At 34.9% G+C, this 15,000-nt stretch overlaps 1 protein-coding gene across 1 annotated transcript; it reads left to right on the forward strand.

The window, feature by feature from the left end:
* Positions 1 to 6,216: 6,216 nt before the first annotated feature.
* LOC137627153 (uncharacterized) lies at positions 6,217 to 7,281 on the forward strand. The gene is made up of 2 exons (XM_068358227.1): positions 6,217 to 6,735; positions 6,991 to 7,281. Exons 1-2 carry the CDS (start codon positions 6,217 to 6,219, stop codon positions 7,279 to 7,281), a joined length of 810 nt encoding a protein of 269 aa, XP_068214328.1.
* The last annotated feature ends 7,719 nt before the right edge of the window (positions 7,282 to 15,000 follow it).

Raw genomic sequence — 15,000 nt, forward strand, 5'->3', positions numbered from 1 at the left:
ATATATATATATATATATGAATATATACATACATACATATATATATATATATATATATATATATATATATATATATATATATATTCATTATATATATATATATATATATATATATACATTGTAGAAACCTCCATAAAATTGGCCGGTGAACACTCTTGAAAGCTTTTTCATAGTCCACGAATACCATCAAAAGTGGATTATATATCCTACGCATTGCTGTACGATTTTTACCTCAGTAATTATCGCAATCAGTCAGGTGTCCTTTTTTTACATTTTCACTAACACTTCTAACTCCCATTCATAGCGGTTGAGTAACTTGGAGTAATGAGACCTTTAGGTGTGGAGGAAACACTCCCCTACATCTCGATGAAGTCAATGGCAGCAGGGTAACGGATGGGGTTTAAGGTGTTGGAAAAACTATCTCTTTGGCTTTTATTCCTGATGCCTGGTGGTTAATCTTACTAGAATTAGTATGGATTGGGAGCGGTCACTTTCCTTAGTTAAATAAGCACTGCGCATCACAAGAAACGGGCTATCCTTTGATGTATATAGCCAATGAATCCTCTATGATTTAAGTCAGTCATGGAAAGAGGAGATGAAAGAATGACCCACAGTCCCGGTGTAGTGGGATGCAAAGAATCTCCTGGTTTATAAATACTAAAGAAAAATTGAAAATACATAATTGGAATGTTAGAACTATGAATCAGATTGAGAAGTTACAGCTAGTGGAGAGTGAATTTATGGAATATAGTATGGATATCTTAGCCCTAACTGAAACACGATGTAATGAGATTAGTAAGGAAACTTTAGACTGAGGCAATATATATATTTACTCAGGAAGAACAGATGGAGTTGGAAGAGAAGTAGTAGGAATGATGATGTCACAAAGAGTAGTAAAGGCATTAATAGTAGATTGTTACTAGCAAAATTCAAATCAAAGCAGTGCAACATGAGTGATATAGTTTGCTATGCCCCAACAAATGATTCCCCTGAAGAGAGGAATGATGAATACTATGAAGAATTGCCGAGTGTAATAGATGAGATCCCAGAGAGAGATATGAAAATCGTGATTGACGACTTCAATGCTAAAGCTGGAAGGAATATTCAAATAATAGAGCATGTGATAGGTGTCGAGGGTCTTGGTGAAGCTCCAAATGAAAATGGAGCACATTCCATAAGTTCCTGTTCAGTAAGCAATCTTGTCATTGTAGGTACTCTTTTCCAACTTAAGAACATCCACAAGTATACATGGACTTCACCGTGTGGCAATTACAAAAATAAAAAAAATCACATTGCCATTAATAAAGAAAGAGGTAGGACTCTGAGAAATGTAAGAAGCTATAGAGGTGTGGATATTGGTAGAGATCACCAGCTCCTCATTGCCACACTGAAATTTAAACTGAAAACACCAAGCAGAAAGGTAGATAGAATTAATACAACTAAGCTTTTACAAGAAGAGCACAGAGAAACGTTTGCAATTGAATGTAAGAATCGATTTGCAGCTTTAGAGACTTTAAGAGACATAGAGAAGACACTTAATGAAGAATGGTGTGTTATTAAGAACATATATCAGTCAGTTAGTATTGAAGTCTTGGGACATGCAGTTATAAAGTGAAAGCCGCGGATATCAAATGATTCTTGGGATACGATAAAAAGGAGACAAAAACAGAAATTGATTGTTTAAAGTTTTCGAGGAAGTAATGAAACCTACAAGGTGGAGAAAGCTAAGTATTCCAGTATTGATAGTGAGGTCAAAAGAAAAGCTATGAATGACTGGAGAGAATATCTAGAGAGTAAAGCAGATGAGGCTGACAAAGCTATGAATTCAGGAAGTGGTCTGGCGTAAGAATTGCTCATAGAATTACTAATGAAATCTCTATGGAGGCAAAGAAGAAGAAGCATATACCCATCTAAAAGAGAGATGATCTGTTATAACAACCGAGGATGAAGAAAGACAACCTTAGATGGAACACTTTAGTGAGATTATGAATAGGAGATATGAAGGGAATAATTTGATTAATATACCTGAAGCTCATGAAGACCTTGATGTACCCATGGATGAATTCAGTGTATTTGAAGTTGAAGTTATCCTCAAATCACTAAAGAGATGGAACACCCCCGAATACGATGAAATAACTGCCAAGATGATACTGGCCAGAAATGAAGTGACTCCCAGACTACTCATGAGATTATTTTGTAGAATGTGCATGAAGAGGCCAAGCCTGATGAATGGGAGTTAGGAGTGTTGGTGAAAATTGTAAAAATTCGAGACCTGACCTTACGTCAGTTGCTATGAAAATATATAGTATGCTTAATCTAAAGAGACTGGAGAGAAGAATTGATGCAAATCTGAGAGATGAACAAGCGGGATTTAAAAAAGGTAGAAGTTACACTGACAAAATTCTATTCTGAGACATAATGTACAGCAATGCGTAGAATATAGAAATCCACTATTGATGGCATTTATGGACTATGAAAAAGCCTTCGATAGTGTGTACTGGCCAATTTTATGGAGAGTCCTGATAATTTTAATGGAGTCTTATCAAATGAATTTCCAGTGAACACCTGAGTACTCCAGGGGAATGGGTTGTCATCTATATTTATTCTCCTCATGGATTTTGTTATGCGTAGAACAGTTGCAGACGGTGGTGAAGGATTGGACTGGATTGGTGATAGGAATTTAGCAAACCCAGAGTATGCTAATGATGCTCTCCCTGTTAGCAGAACACCACAGGATTTTCAATGCTTGCTTACCAGAATGCATGAAATATCACACTAGGTTAGGCTGAAGATATATAGAAGAAAAACAGATATGATGAGAACTGAGTATGCAATGGAAGATGGAATATCATTGGAATTATTTAGGAACTATGATCTCCAATACAGGGTCTTTAGAATTAGAGTTTAATGAAAGATTGAAAAAAGTAAATCAGAGAATGGCTAGGTTAAGTAAAATTTGGAAATCAAATCGCCTGAAATTACATATAAAAATCAGTTTAGTGAGATCGGTTTTACTCTATGGGCATGAGTCCTGGTATGACAATGAAAGAATCTTCAATAGATTTAGTCGACTCGAGAACAAAGCCTTCAGAAGGATATTGGGAGTTGAATGTCAGGACAGGATTAGAAATGAAACTATAAGAGAGATTACTCGAGGGCCACATGTGGATGAGATCATGATGATGGGTAGATTGAGAGGATTTGGGTATGCTCTTTGTACTCCCCAAGAAGAATTAGTTCACCAAATGTTCAGCTGGGCTCCATGAGGCCCTAGAAGACAGGGACGTGCAAAGGGGGAGGGGGGGGGGTGCTACGGGTGCCCAAGCACCTGCCCCTTTTGCTACTGTATTAAAAGTGCCCTTTTGAAAGGGATGTATTATAGGCCCTGCCTATGCCGCCTATCTGTGTCAATAATAATAATAATAATAATAATAATAATAATAATAATAATAATAATGATAATAATAAACAGGAGCTTGTAAAAATGGGTATTATATCTTGGCAACACTGGGTTACCCAAGATCTGCTGACTATATGTCTCACTGTCTGGTAACACTGGGGCCAAGGCAAGCTCAGCTGAGCTAGACTGACAACAGGCCAGGTAAGCTTTCCTAGATATTTTAACTGGTATTGCCTCTGCATTAAGGCTTTGACTCCTTTTTTAGCTATAAAAAGTGTAATAACAAAAAGAGGGAGGGAGACAGTGGACCAAGTGAGTCGAGTAAATTGATAGATTTGGATTGGAAAATGGAAACGGGGCCACGGTAATGTGGACTGGAATGCCGAACGGTACAGGTACCGGTATGATTCATTGTAGGTGGCCATTAATCTACTGAATGAGACACATACAGCTTGTGTTTCATTTCATTTGTTGCATAATGTATCCAAGTAATTTCTTGAGTTGCACATGATATTAAGTTTTCGATTTTTAAATCAACAATACCCAACTGGATGGTGAAAAAATCTGTCCACTTCTCATTTTCGTTTTTTTCACGGGTTTTCGCCATTTAGCATTCGAGAATAATGTTTATTTTGTGTTATTAATGATTTTTATGCTTATCTGAGTAAATATTGATAACTGCAAATCGGCGATCATGTTGTGGGTCCAAAAAGCCATATATTAGCGAAATATGCTGATAAACATGCTGTAGATGAAGAATGAAGACTCCTTTATTTAAACGAAGAAATATCAAATCAACTTAATTTCAAAAAGTTGAGAAATATTCTATTAAATAGGAAAATGCTGTAGGATAGCCATGCTTTCCCAATATAGCTTTAGTCATATCCCCCTCCTTTCTCTACCATACTTAAATACGACAGTTGAGCGCTCTTTTAGCTAAATGAATATAACATAAACTTCTGAGAGATCTTCTCTCAAAATGAAACATCAACTAGGATAATGCATGTAATATACGATAAGAAACACTGGACTTGAAAGTGTCTTCTCACACACTGATTATTGATGAGAAAATGCTGAAAACAATCAGTAATGTCACAAGTAATGCAACATGTACAGAAGTTTCAGATATGTGATTTCATGGTGTTTGTAAGAAAGGTATGAAGGGTATAGCAAAAAGTTTAATTTCTACATTCATTTATTTTTGCTTCCTTTGAATAAAGGATGTGGATTTCTGTACGTATGTAATTACTTGTACCGTTTATTGTGTTTTTCTTGTTAATAGGTATTTTACACTGATGCCTAAATTTTAGGGTAATTGAATCAAATTTAGGGAAATCCTGACTTTTTTTCTTGGAACCTTGATTTTCTAATTTTGTTATATTAATGATCTTCAGTATGCCACGAAAGGAGAGAAGAAAAAAGGAGCAGGAGCGGGGCAGACAAGATGCTGCCAAAGGTAGCAGAACTCTTTATTATTGGATGAAGCCAAGAGTGGCAGCTTCAACATCAGAGCAAGTGAAGGAGGAGGAGGAGAGCTGGGAGGAGACTCAGGAGACTGAAGATTCATAAGCTGAAGATATGGAAGCAGACGACGAGCCAAATGAAGCGGACAGTTTAGATAACCTAGAGCAACAAATTGCTCCACGGGAGCCCCAGACTGAAGCAAGAGCGGAAGTGCCTAAAGTTAAAGAGCCATTTTCCATACTACCTGAATTACAGTATCCAAATTACCCTGCCCATGTTGTTAATCATAAGATATGTATTAGTGAGTCTTTCATCAGACTCTGCAATAATTATGACCCATATCAATCAGCAATTTCATATCCCAAAAATGTAGAGGGACGCTCGTTTCAGAAGAAATGGTATGAAAGATGCTATGTTCTGCTTCAGCTGTCGTCTGTTTTTGAATGAGGAAAAGTACAGGGTCTGCTTGGAAATCAGAGGGCATAAGCCATTAGAGGACAACTTTAGAGAAAATAAAGGAGCATGCTAGTTCAGAATCTCACATGATTGGTATGGTTCGATGGAAGGGGTTCCAAAGTCAAGCATTAGATATTGCTTTAGAAACAGCTAATCAGGAAGTAAAAGCTGCTAGAGACAAAGAGAAGCAGAGAAACAGAGAAATTTTATGTAGGTTGATCTCCATCACTCTATACTTGGCAAGATAAGGTTTGCCATTTAGGGGTGACCAAGAAAGTTCTATCAGTGAAAATAGAGGACATTTTCTTGAACTTGTAGAAATGTTCAGCAAGTATGACAGTGTAGTTAAATTTCACCTTGATGTAATTAAAGAAAAACAAGAAATACTGAAAAGACCCCAAGTGTCATTGCTTTCAAATAGGACTCAGAATGACCTAATCAAGGCTTTGGCCATTTCCATCCTCATAGATGAAACTACTGATGTATCACATACAGAACAGGTCTCTTTTGTTGTGAGATATGTACATGACTTCAAAATAAAAGAACGTTTCATACTAGTATTCAATGTGCGATCAACAACTGGTGAAGCAAAGGAGAAAGAAGTGATCTATATGCTTAATAAAAATGAACTGAACATAGATGATATGCGTAGACAAGGATATAATGGGGCAGCAAATTTGAGTGGAATATACAATGGATTACAGTCCAGACTTCAAAGACAGAACCCAAAGGCACTATATGTACACTGCCATGCACACAGCTTAAATCTAGTATTAGTCGAAAGTACAAAATCAAGTACTCAGTTTATAACTTTTTTCAGTTTGGTAGAGAAACTGTATGCTTTTATTGCTAACTCTTCATAACGGCCTGCTGCTTTCATGGAGATCCAGAAAGTAATGTATCCAGAAGACCGCCCACTTGAACTTAAGAAGCTATCAGACACAAGATGGGCTTGCAGAGAGTCAGCTCTTAGAACCATGAGGAAGGTCATACCAGCTCTGAAGCAATTTTTAGAAGAGATAGTGCAAAAACATCCTCCTGATGCACCAACAGGGGATGCCTCAATATTGCTGCAAAGTATTAACTTTGAATTTATTTTTTGTCTTGACATTGCCAACCCAGTTTTTCAAGAAATTGCCTATGTCTCTAATGCCCTGCAACAGAAAGACTTTGATTTGGCTGCCTCCTACAGAATTTTGGAGGGAGTGCTACAAAGTTTGAGAGAATTGAGGAATGATGAAAAGTTTCAGGAGATTTTTACAAATGTTAAAGAGAGAGCTGAATCCATGGCCATCGACCTCCCCTCTGCGATTCCTGGACAAGGCAGAAGAAGAAAAATACCTGAAAGATTTAAGTATAGTGCTACATCTGCTACTGAGGACCAGCAATATCAATCCTTGGATGAGTACTACCATGTGAGAGTATTTTATGTGTTTTTAGACACAATATCACAAGAGCTACAAAGAAGATTTAAAGGTGGAGACAACACAACATGAGGTATCCTAAATGCCTTTCATTGTATTACATTCCAAGATAACTGGAAAGAACCTGTGAATGAAGAGGCATTCAAGTCATTGCAAAAATTATGCCAGTTTTATGAGTTAGAAGAAGTAGACAAGCTACGGTTGGAATTAAAGATCTTCTATTCCTCATTTCCTTCCCTGCTACAGAACACTGCAGCTGCAATGCTCAACCTGATGAAAGAAAACAATGTCCAGGAGATATTGACACTTATGCTTGAACTCTTAACAATTTATGCCATTCTACCCGTCACAACTGCAACAACAGTGGAAAAGACCTTCTCTAAACTCAGGCTGGTGGAGACAAAGCTACGCAGCCTGTCCAATGAGGAGAGGTCATCTGATCTTTTGTTGCTAGCAGTTGAGAAGGATATCACAATCAACAACAGTGAAGTTATCAGCATATTCAAAGAAATAGCACACAGAAGGGTTCTCTTATAATTATAAAATGATAAGGTCTGGTTATTAGCCTAGTGTATTGATCAAACTGATTGATTTTCATGCAGTCATTTATGTAAAAGTAATATATAAAATTTTTCTTTTGTTAAATTTCCTAGTTCTACTGGTAGTCAGTACTGTAGATTTTATGTTTATAAAAAACATTAGCCCACTGGTACCTATGAGTATCAGTCATGTTTATCTCTTTTTGGAATTATTAATGGCTACTCTAAATAAATTTGAGAGAATATTGAGCTCCTATATATTTAGCCTTATTCATTTCTATATTTTTGCCCTTTTTTTTCACTTGAGCACCTGCCCAGATAAAGTTCTCTGCACGTCCCTGCTAGAAGAGTTGGAAAACCCAGACCTACATGGCTGAGGACTATGAAGCGTGAAGTAGGATATGATGAGTGGAGAATTATTGAATTAAAAGCTCAATATAGAGACGTCTGGCGAAATTTAACCGAGGCCCTTTGCGTCCATAGGCGTAGGAGGAGATGATGGCGATGATGATATGTAGATATCTGAACATCTCTTTTATATCATTTAACAAAACATATTTATAGTGAATACCAGAGTACCACTTCTACTAAATAATTCTACCACTGTGTACAGTAACTAAAAAACTTACCAGCACTTAAGATGCTATTGCTTTGTTGAATTTTGCAATATGCATGATCTAACCTGATATAGTCCTCGCTAGGTCTATCAGGAGGGTCTCCCTGAACTTGAGATTTTCTACGTTTAGGGAGACAACGGTGATTAAAAATGATCAGAATTGCGTTCCACCTAAGATATTTATCATTAAACCGTTTATTTTCAAACTGATCCTTGTCAAATTCAAGAATTATCATTAGAAATCAGTACTAAAATAAAAATTGAATATCATACTCGACCTATACGGATTATTATAAGACACTTAAGACGATAGACAAAGAAACAATAGAGATACAGCCATGTCCTCATAATATTCTAGCAGGCCTAATTTTGCTTTCAGTATAAAAGCTAGGCTATAATCAAATGAAAAATAATAATAATAAATGGAGTATGCAGATGCAGAAAACACAAGGAAAACAGGAATACATATTCAACAAACGCAAAATCATATATAAATAACCATACATAACATATTAGGCACACAGTAAATATAATTTGTGAAATATTTGACAATTCTATTAAACGCAAAGTAATTTTCTCCCTGCTTCGCTTCTCTTAACTCTCAATTTAACTCTCTCTCTCTTTCAGGCTATCCAACTTGAAGGGTAACTGAAGTTCTTTTAAAACATAAAATAATCATCCTTTAATAATGATCTTATAAGCTTGAATTTTCAAGTATAATAATTATCTCTAACTCCAATATAGTCTTATTTGGCATTATTATACTTTATTTAGCATTGTGTGTGTGTGTGAGAGAGAGAGAGAGAGAGAGAGAGAGAGAGAGAGAGAGAGAGAGAGAGAGAGAGAGAGAGAGTATAGAATACTACATTATCGTATATTGATTTACATTCATATGAACTTGGAATACAGAACCCTTTCTCTCACTCATTGCCTATACTCTATCAATATTATATTCTTTCATCAGTATGAGAGAGAGAGAGAGAGAGAGAGAGAGAGAGAGAGAGAGAGAGAGAGAGAGAGAGAGAGAGAGTAGGATACTTCATTATCGCATAATGATTTACATTCATATAAACTTGGAATATAAAACCCTGCCTCTCACTCATCGCCTATAATCTATTAATCCTATATCATTATTTCGTCAGTATGAAAGAGAGAGAGAGAGAGAGAGAGAGAGAGAGAGAGAGAGAGAGAGACATCAGGCTGAACCGCCAGTACGAATGGCTTGTCTGCTGGCTGTTGGTGACAAAATGGCGCAGAATTGAGGTTGGCACTACTCTTGTTATATGCAGTTACTCTGCATTTTACTATCCATATTAATAAGATTTTTCCATATCCTACTTTTCTATTTACTTTTATACACAGCACCCACATTCAAATTTAATCTATTGAATCCGTTTCTGCAGCTTCTCTTCCTTGCCCTCAATCAACATGGAATGCAATTGTAACCAGAACCATTCCAAAATCCATTCATGATGTATATTCTCCTTATTCGATCTACGTTCATCCATCATTCCATCTAGAGAGAGATAGATTAAGAATAACATATCTTGCACCAGTCTCCATTTATTCTCAAAACAAATTAATCTCTCTTCTACACTAACCATTACAATCGTTGCTTTCATCATAACAAATTTTTTCTCGTCACTCAATAGATGAATTTCAACACTAGACACCACATTGTATCTCTAGAGAGTTTATCATATAAATTTTTGTTGAATCTAAGGATCATTCGACTATTTTCTTTCTTTCCCAAATTTCATGTAACTGATCATCTATATTTCTGTTTCTTTATATAATATATAGAATATATATATATATATATATATATATATATATATATATATATATATATATATATATATATATGTATGTGTGTGTATCATAACGAATAATGAATTACATAAATTCCTGAGCTCTAAAACTCACCTGCTTAATATTATATAATTTGATACACAATAGAAATTCTCCGAGCTCTGAGAATGATATGCAACTCCCAGGCAATAATATGTATGAACACTGAATATCTAAAAGGTCTCTTTACTTTAAACTCAAACCAAATTGGGAAATTACTTTACTTTTCCCGGGAACTATTCTTAAATCAACTTCTTACTTCAGTTCTTTGTCAAGGGAAGCAAACAAAGCACTGAGATATGTATTGATGTACACAACAATATAAACTTCACAAAAATAAATATATTCTATTAAAAGAGACAAATTAAAACAAAAATAACTCAAAAAATAAATCACTCAAAATATTAAATCTGAACTAAACCTTAGACTAAGACAAAATGATACTTCATAAACATTATACAATCACTTGTTTCACTAGAATTTAATTCATAAAAGTATTTGATATAGGCAATTAATGAATAAATGACATTTTAACACTTAAAGAAAATAAATCAGAATTACACTTACATATACTTAACTGATACTTTCACTTCCTTTGGCTCATACACGATTACTAAACGGTTAAATAAAATAAATACAATTCAGGTTTTTACCAAATCTCACATGGCAAGTTACAAAAAAAAAATATCATATAAAATGTATGTACATTAACACACTTCACATTTACATTAACACAATAATATCACCAACGCTTGAACAACGCTATACACAGTATACACTTTACTTTTACATTAACACACAATAATATCACCAATGTTTGGACAACACTATACATGGCATACGTTGGAGCGATACTACTATTCATGTTTGACAGAAAACACTATGCACGTTGGAGAGGAGAATCAATGGATGGCTGAAAGGGTTGTGGGGAGAGGATCCTTGACCATTGGCTCTTTTGAAATCTGGCTGGATCTCTTCCTATCTCCTATGCATTGCTAGGGTCTTATATATCTACTTAATTCACTCTAGAACTTCTAATAAAGCATTCTCATAGCATGGGGGCCATGGCTCTACTGGCGTAAGATTGGAAACTTAGCAATATGGAAGTAGGGTACTTTCGTCGCTTGAGAGGCAATTCTCTCAGCTTACTCCGCCCACCTCCTCTCGCAACATTAAGAGGAAAGTTAAACTTTAGTCTACAATCTTCCTGCAACTTCCAACCACATGGAAACATGATGCAAACACTAGTGTGCCATACAGCATACCTTTTAGAAAGTTATATAAGACTTCGTAACAAAACTACATGAAATAAGAATTTGATTCTTTAAAATAACATAAATTTACTTATACAGAACTGAACGAGAATGTGATTAAATAAATGATGACTGTCTTATGACATTTACATACATTTATTTAATCCTACGTGAGTTGAACTCACCTTACGAGCTGGCTATACACCTCTTACATACACAAATGAAATACGTGAATAAAATAATCTACTCTCATGTAGACCAGCAGTTTTGTAAGAATATTTACATTATATATATATATATATATATATATATATATATATATATATATATATATAATAGAAAAAATATATATACATACATATATATACATATATACATATAGATATAAATATATATATATATATATATATATATATATGTATATATATATATATATATATTCGTATATATATTTATATATACAAATATATATATATATATATATATATATATATATATATACATATATATATATATATATATATATATATATATATACTATATATAATATATATGAATCTCTCTCTCTCTCTCTCTCTCTCTCTCTCTCTCTCTCTCTTAATGTATATATATATATATATATATATATATATATATATATATGTATGTGTATATGTTTGTGTATGTGTATGCATAGAAAATTATTTCTGACATGTGATCAGCATAAAATATATCCTATAACCTCGAAAGAAAAAATGAAAGGACATAGTTGGCTTTAATGTTTTCTTTTATTTTATAGGTCCGACGATGTCACCAATAAGACGAAAGTAATAACTTTAATCAAATCTTACACTTTTGTTTTCGGGCCTACAGGATTCAGATGTGATATATATATATATATATATATATATATATATATATATATATATATATATATATATATATAGACAAATGTTTTGAGTGGTACACTGTACCTCTACCCATGGTATATCAAGTCAAAACCTATCTTTTTTTAAAGAGGGATGTTTGGGCTGTTTGTAAATAATGAATGTGAGTTTAAGATCGCTGCACAACATATTGAACACCAAGTTTACGCATGTACGCTATAGTCTTCAAAAGTGGATTATTTCGCCACAGATCCCGGCACACATCTCATATATTTGTTAATATTGGTGCCACATAAACAAACGTTGTACAAAAATGTGCAGAATGATAGTGTACATATATAAAAAAAACTTTTGTGATGTAGGGAACGCTTTTTGTAACCTACAAGGAAAAATTAAGTTTTTTACAATAAACCAGTTTGCATCATTATACACTGAACAAATAATTTCTTTAGAAGTAATCAAGTTGTATTACTGCATATTATATCAAAATAATCCCTTTTCATCTTTCCTTTTAGAACTAGGAATTATAAAAGTAAATAAGTTGATTTGATACTTATCATAAAGTGATATGCCATCCCCTAAACGTAACCAGCATTGTTGTATTTATAGTACAATCATAGAAATTGACCAAATAAGGATGATTTAAAATCCAGTTGAAGATCAACTCTTATATCAATTGCTTATTTCTACAAATATTGTTTCATACTTTATCATTAATTATTAAATTTTAGAAGTATGTGCTGACAATTGACTTGCAATTATGGGACTGATACCACCTGCTGGAAAACGTTGAAAAATCGCCACTGACTACTGCATTGTTTTAAACTATTCAACCCTAAAAGGCAAGAGGTTATAAAGACCAACACTCAATGGTCTGCGGACAATCTTCAAAGGCAAGTCGGAAAAGATGCCATTCATAAAATTATCTTGCCTTTGCAACAAAAAATATTGAAACTTGATTTGAGAGTATCATTCTACATATCGTGTCGGGCCACGTATACCAGCAATTCAAATATCTCAACATACAATCCCCAGTGACAGTAACCAGCAACCATTAATATCTTCGCCAGAGACACTTCTGAGAGCAGAGCGTGAGGCCTTGTTTGAGCTCCATATCATTTCCGTCTGTGAGGTTATTACCTGTCCCTTTTGCCACCTTCTCTCTTCAACAATGATGGAACTATGGGAAAAACTACTACGGCTGATCTGACAAAGAAGTTAGAAGCTAATTGAGAGGAAGTCCAGGTGCTCGAACTCTCTCACCTAAAAATACTGCATATGTCGTTGATAGAATGGCATTAATTATGGTCCTGGATGGAGCCAAGTCTAACATATTTGATGATCTTGGATATACTATAATGAAAAAGATTCAGTCACTACTTAGGAGTGACCAAGGTGTGGCATCCTAATATTAAGTTTTGACAGGTATAGTAAACCATCATCTATTAAACATCTTGAAAGAGAACGTAGGCCTGGTGGAGAGGCAACACCTAGTTATGTCATCGATGGACAGCACCCTGTTCCATACTTCAGGAAGTTTCCAAAGAGCTCCAAAAACAAATCAGCACTTTCCAGCTTCATCTGCAGTCACCTGACAGTACAAATGCAGCCGGAGGAAAACCAATCCGTCACACTGGCAGTTAAAGTTGTGGATCATAGAGGTGTCCAGGAACTACTTGAACTGTTCAGTACACATGAGGAGGCTGACACACGGCTCTGGCTACATGCTATTCATCTCGCCAGATTACTGTCTAGGGTCATTGTACAATGGGATGACACTGATTTATTGGTACTACTCATCTATTACTGTGGGAACGGTAGGTTTAAGAGACACCAAAATATACTTGAATACTATTAATCGTCAAAAATTTATTCTTGCCAACAGAATAACGGACAAAATTGGCCAGGATACATCAGGCTGCTCGTCAGTATCACATGCAATTAGTGGCTGTGACACAACTTCCTCACTGTTTAGAGTAAGGAAACGCACCATTGTCACAGTTAGGAAAAACTAGAGATACAACCAATGTCATCAGCTATACCACAAAATATATTATGTCATTGTATGGTTCAGTCATACTCGACCAACTCCGTTATATGTATGCCTGCTCAAGTGACAAACCAGCATCACTTTTCCGACCAACAGCCGATGCGTTCGAACCCCTTAAACGAGCAAAGTACCCAGTGGCAATATGGACCCACAGTCATGTAGCAAAGCTTGTACTATTAAACCCCCATGGTAATGGGTGGATGCTCAGAGATAACAAATTTGAACCTGCCCATTCCTAAAGGATATAGGCGTTACCTACACGGGATACCCTCCTGTAGTGCAAATGATTGTTCAAAAGGCGTTGATTATGTTGTTTATGATGGCATAACTGATGACGACTGAGCTTTTAAATGTATTACCTGTATTACAATGCATAGTATTGATTCATAGTCGTCCTATATGAATTAGTTTGCTAATATGATTTTTATAAAAGTCATTGTCAAAACCGTCTTAGAATTTTCAGTCAATTCTTCATGTATGTATGCTTCAGGATTTGTTGTATCGGTCAGCTGTAGTGGAACAACACATGATTTCAGTTGTAGCTATAGAATTTAAGTGATAATTATACTATTGAATCTAATATTTAAAAAGCAAATAACCTTAGATTATGTTTATGTAACAGGTATGAATACAATTTCCATATTATTAATTTAATGCTCTTTTTATTGAGATTTACTGATAAAGCTGTAGCCGTTTTGTTATGTAAAGTTCCATTATTTTTGACTGAGGGTCACCTGAAATCGCGTGATACATCACGAATGGTTTTACAGAAAGCTATGTCATCATGCTGCACATTTTGGTATCAATTTTACGATGGCAACACCACTATAAAAAAAAAAAGTATAAGCCAATATTAGTCCAAATCTGTGGCTATTAAATCCAAATATTGAGTCTGCTGTGGTAAATATCTAAATGTGATTTCCAAAATGATGTGCAATGATCTCATATTCAAAACCATGATTTTCAAATCAAGATTCAGTGTTTTTTGTTGAAAGGGCAAGATAGTTTCATGAAAGGCATCTTTTCCGACTTGACTTGACTTTGAAGATGGCCCTTGAACCAATGAGTGTTTCGCTTTCAA

The sequence above is a fragment of the Palaemon carinicauda genome, chromosome 35 (assembly GCF_036898095.1).
Source record: "Palaemon carinicauda isolate YSFRI2023 chromosome 35, ASM3689809v2, whole genome shotgun sequence".
Taxonomy (NCBI): Eukaryota; Metazoa; Arthropoda; class Malacostraca; order Decapoda; family Palaemonidae; genus Palaemon; species Palaemon carinicauda.

Bases quoted from the DNA above. Each gene is read 5' to 3' on its own strand.
- LOC137627153 (XM_068358227.1), top strand. From the start codon at position 6,217: ATGTATCCAGAAGACCGCCCACTTGAACTTAAGAAGCTATCAGACACA. The intron at 6,736-6,990 runs GTGAGAGTATTT...TCCCTGCTACAG, and splicing joins CCTTGGATGAGTACTACCAT to AACACTGCAGCTGCAATGCT.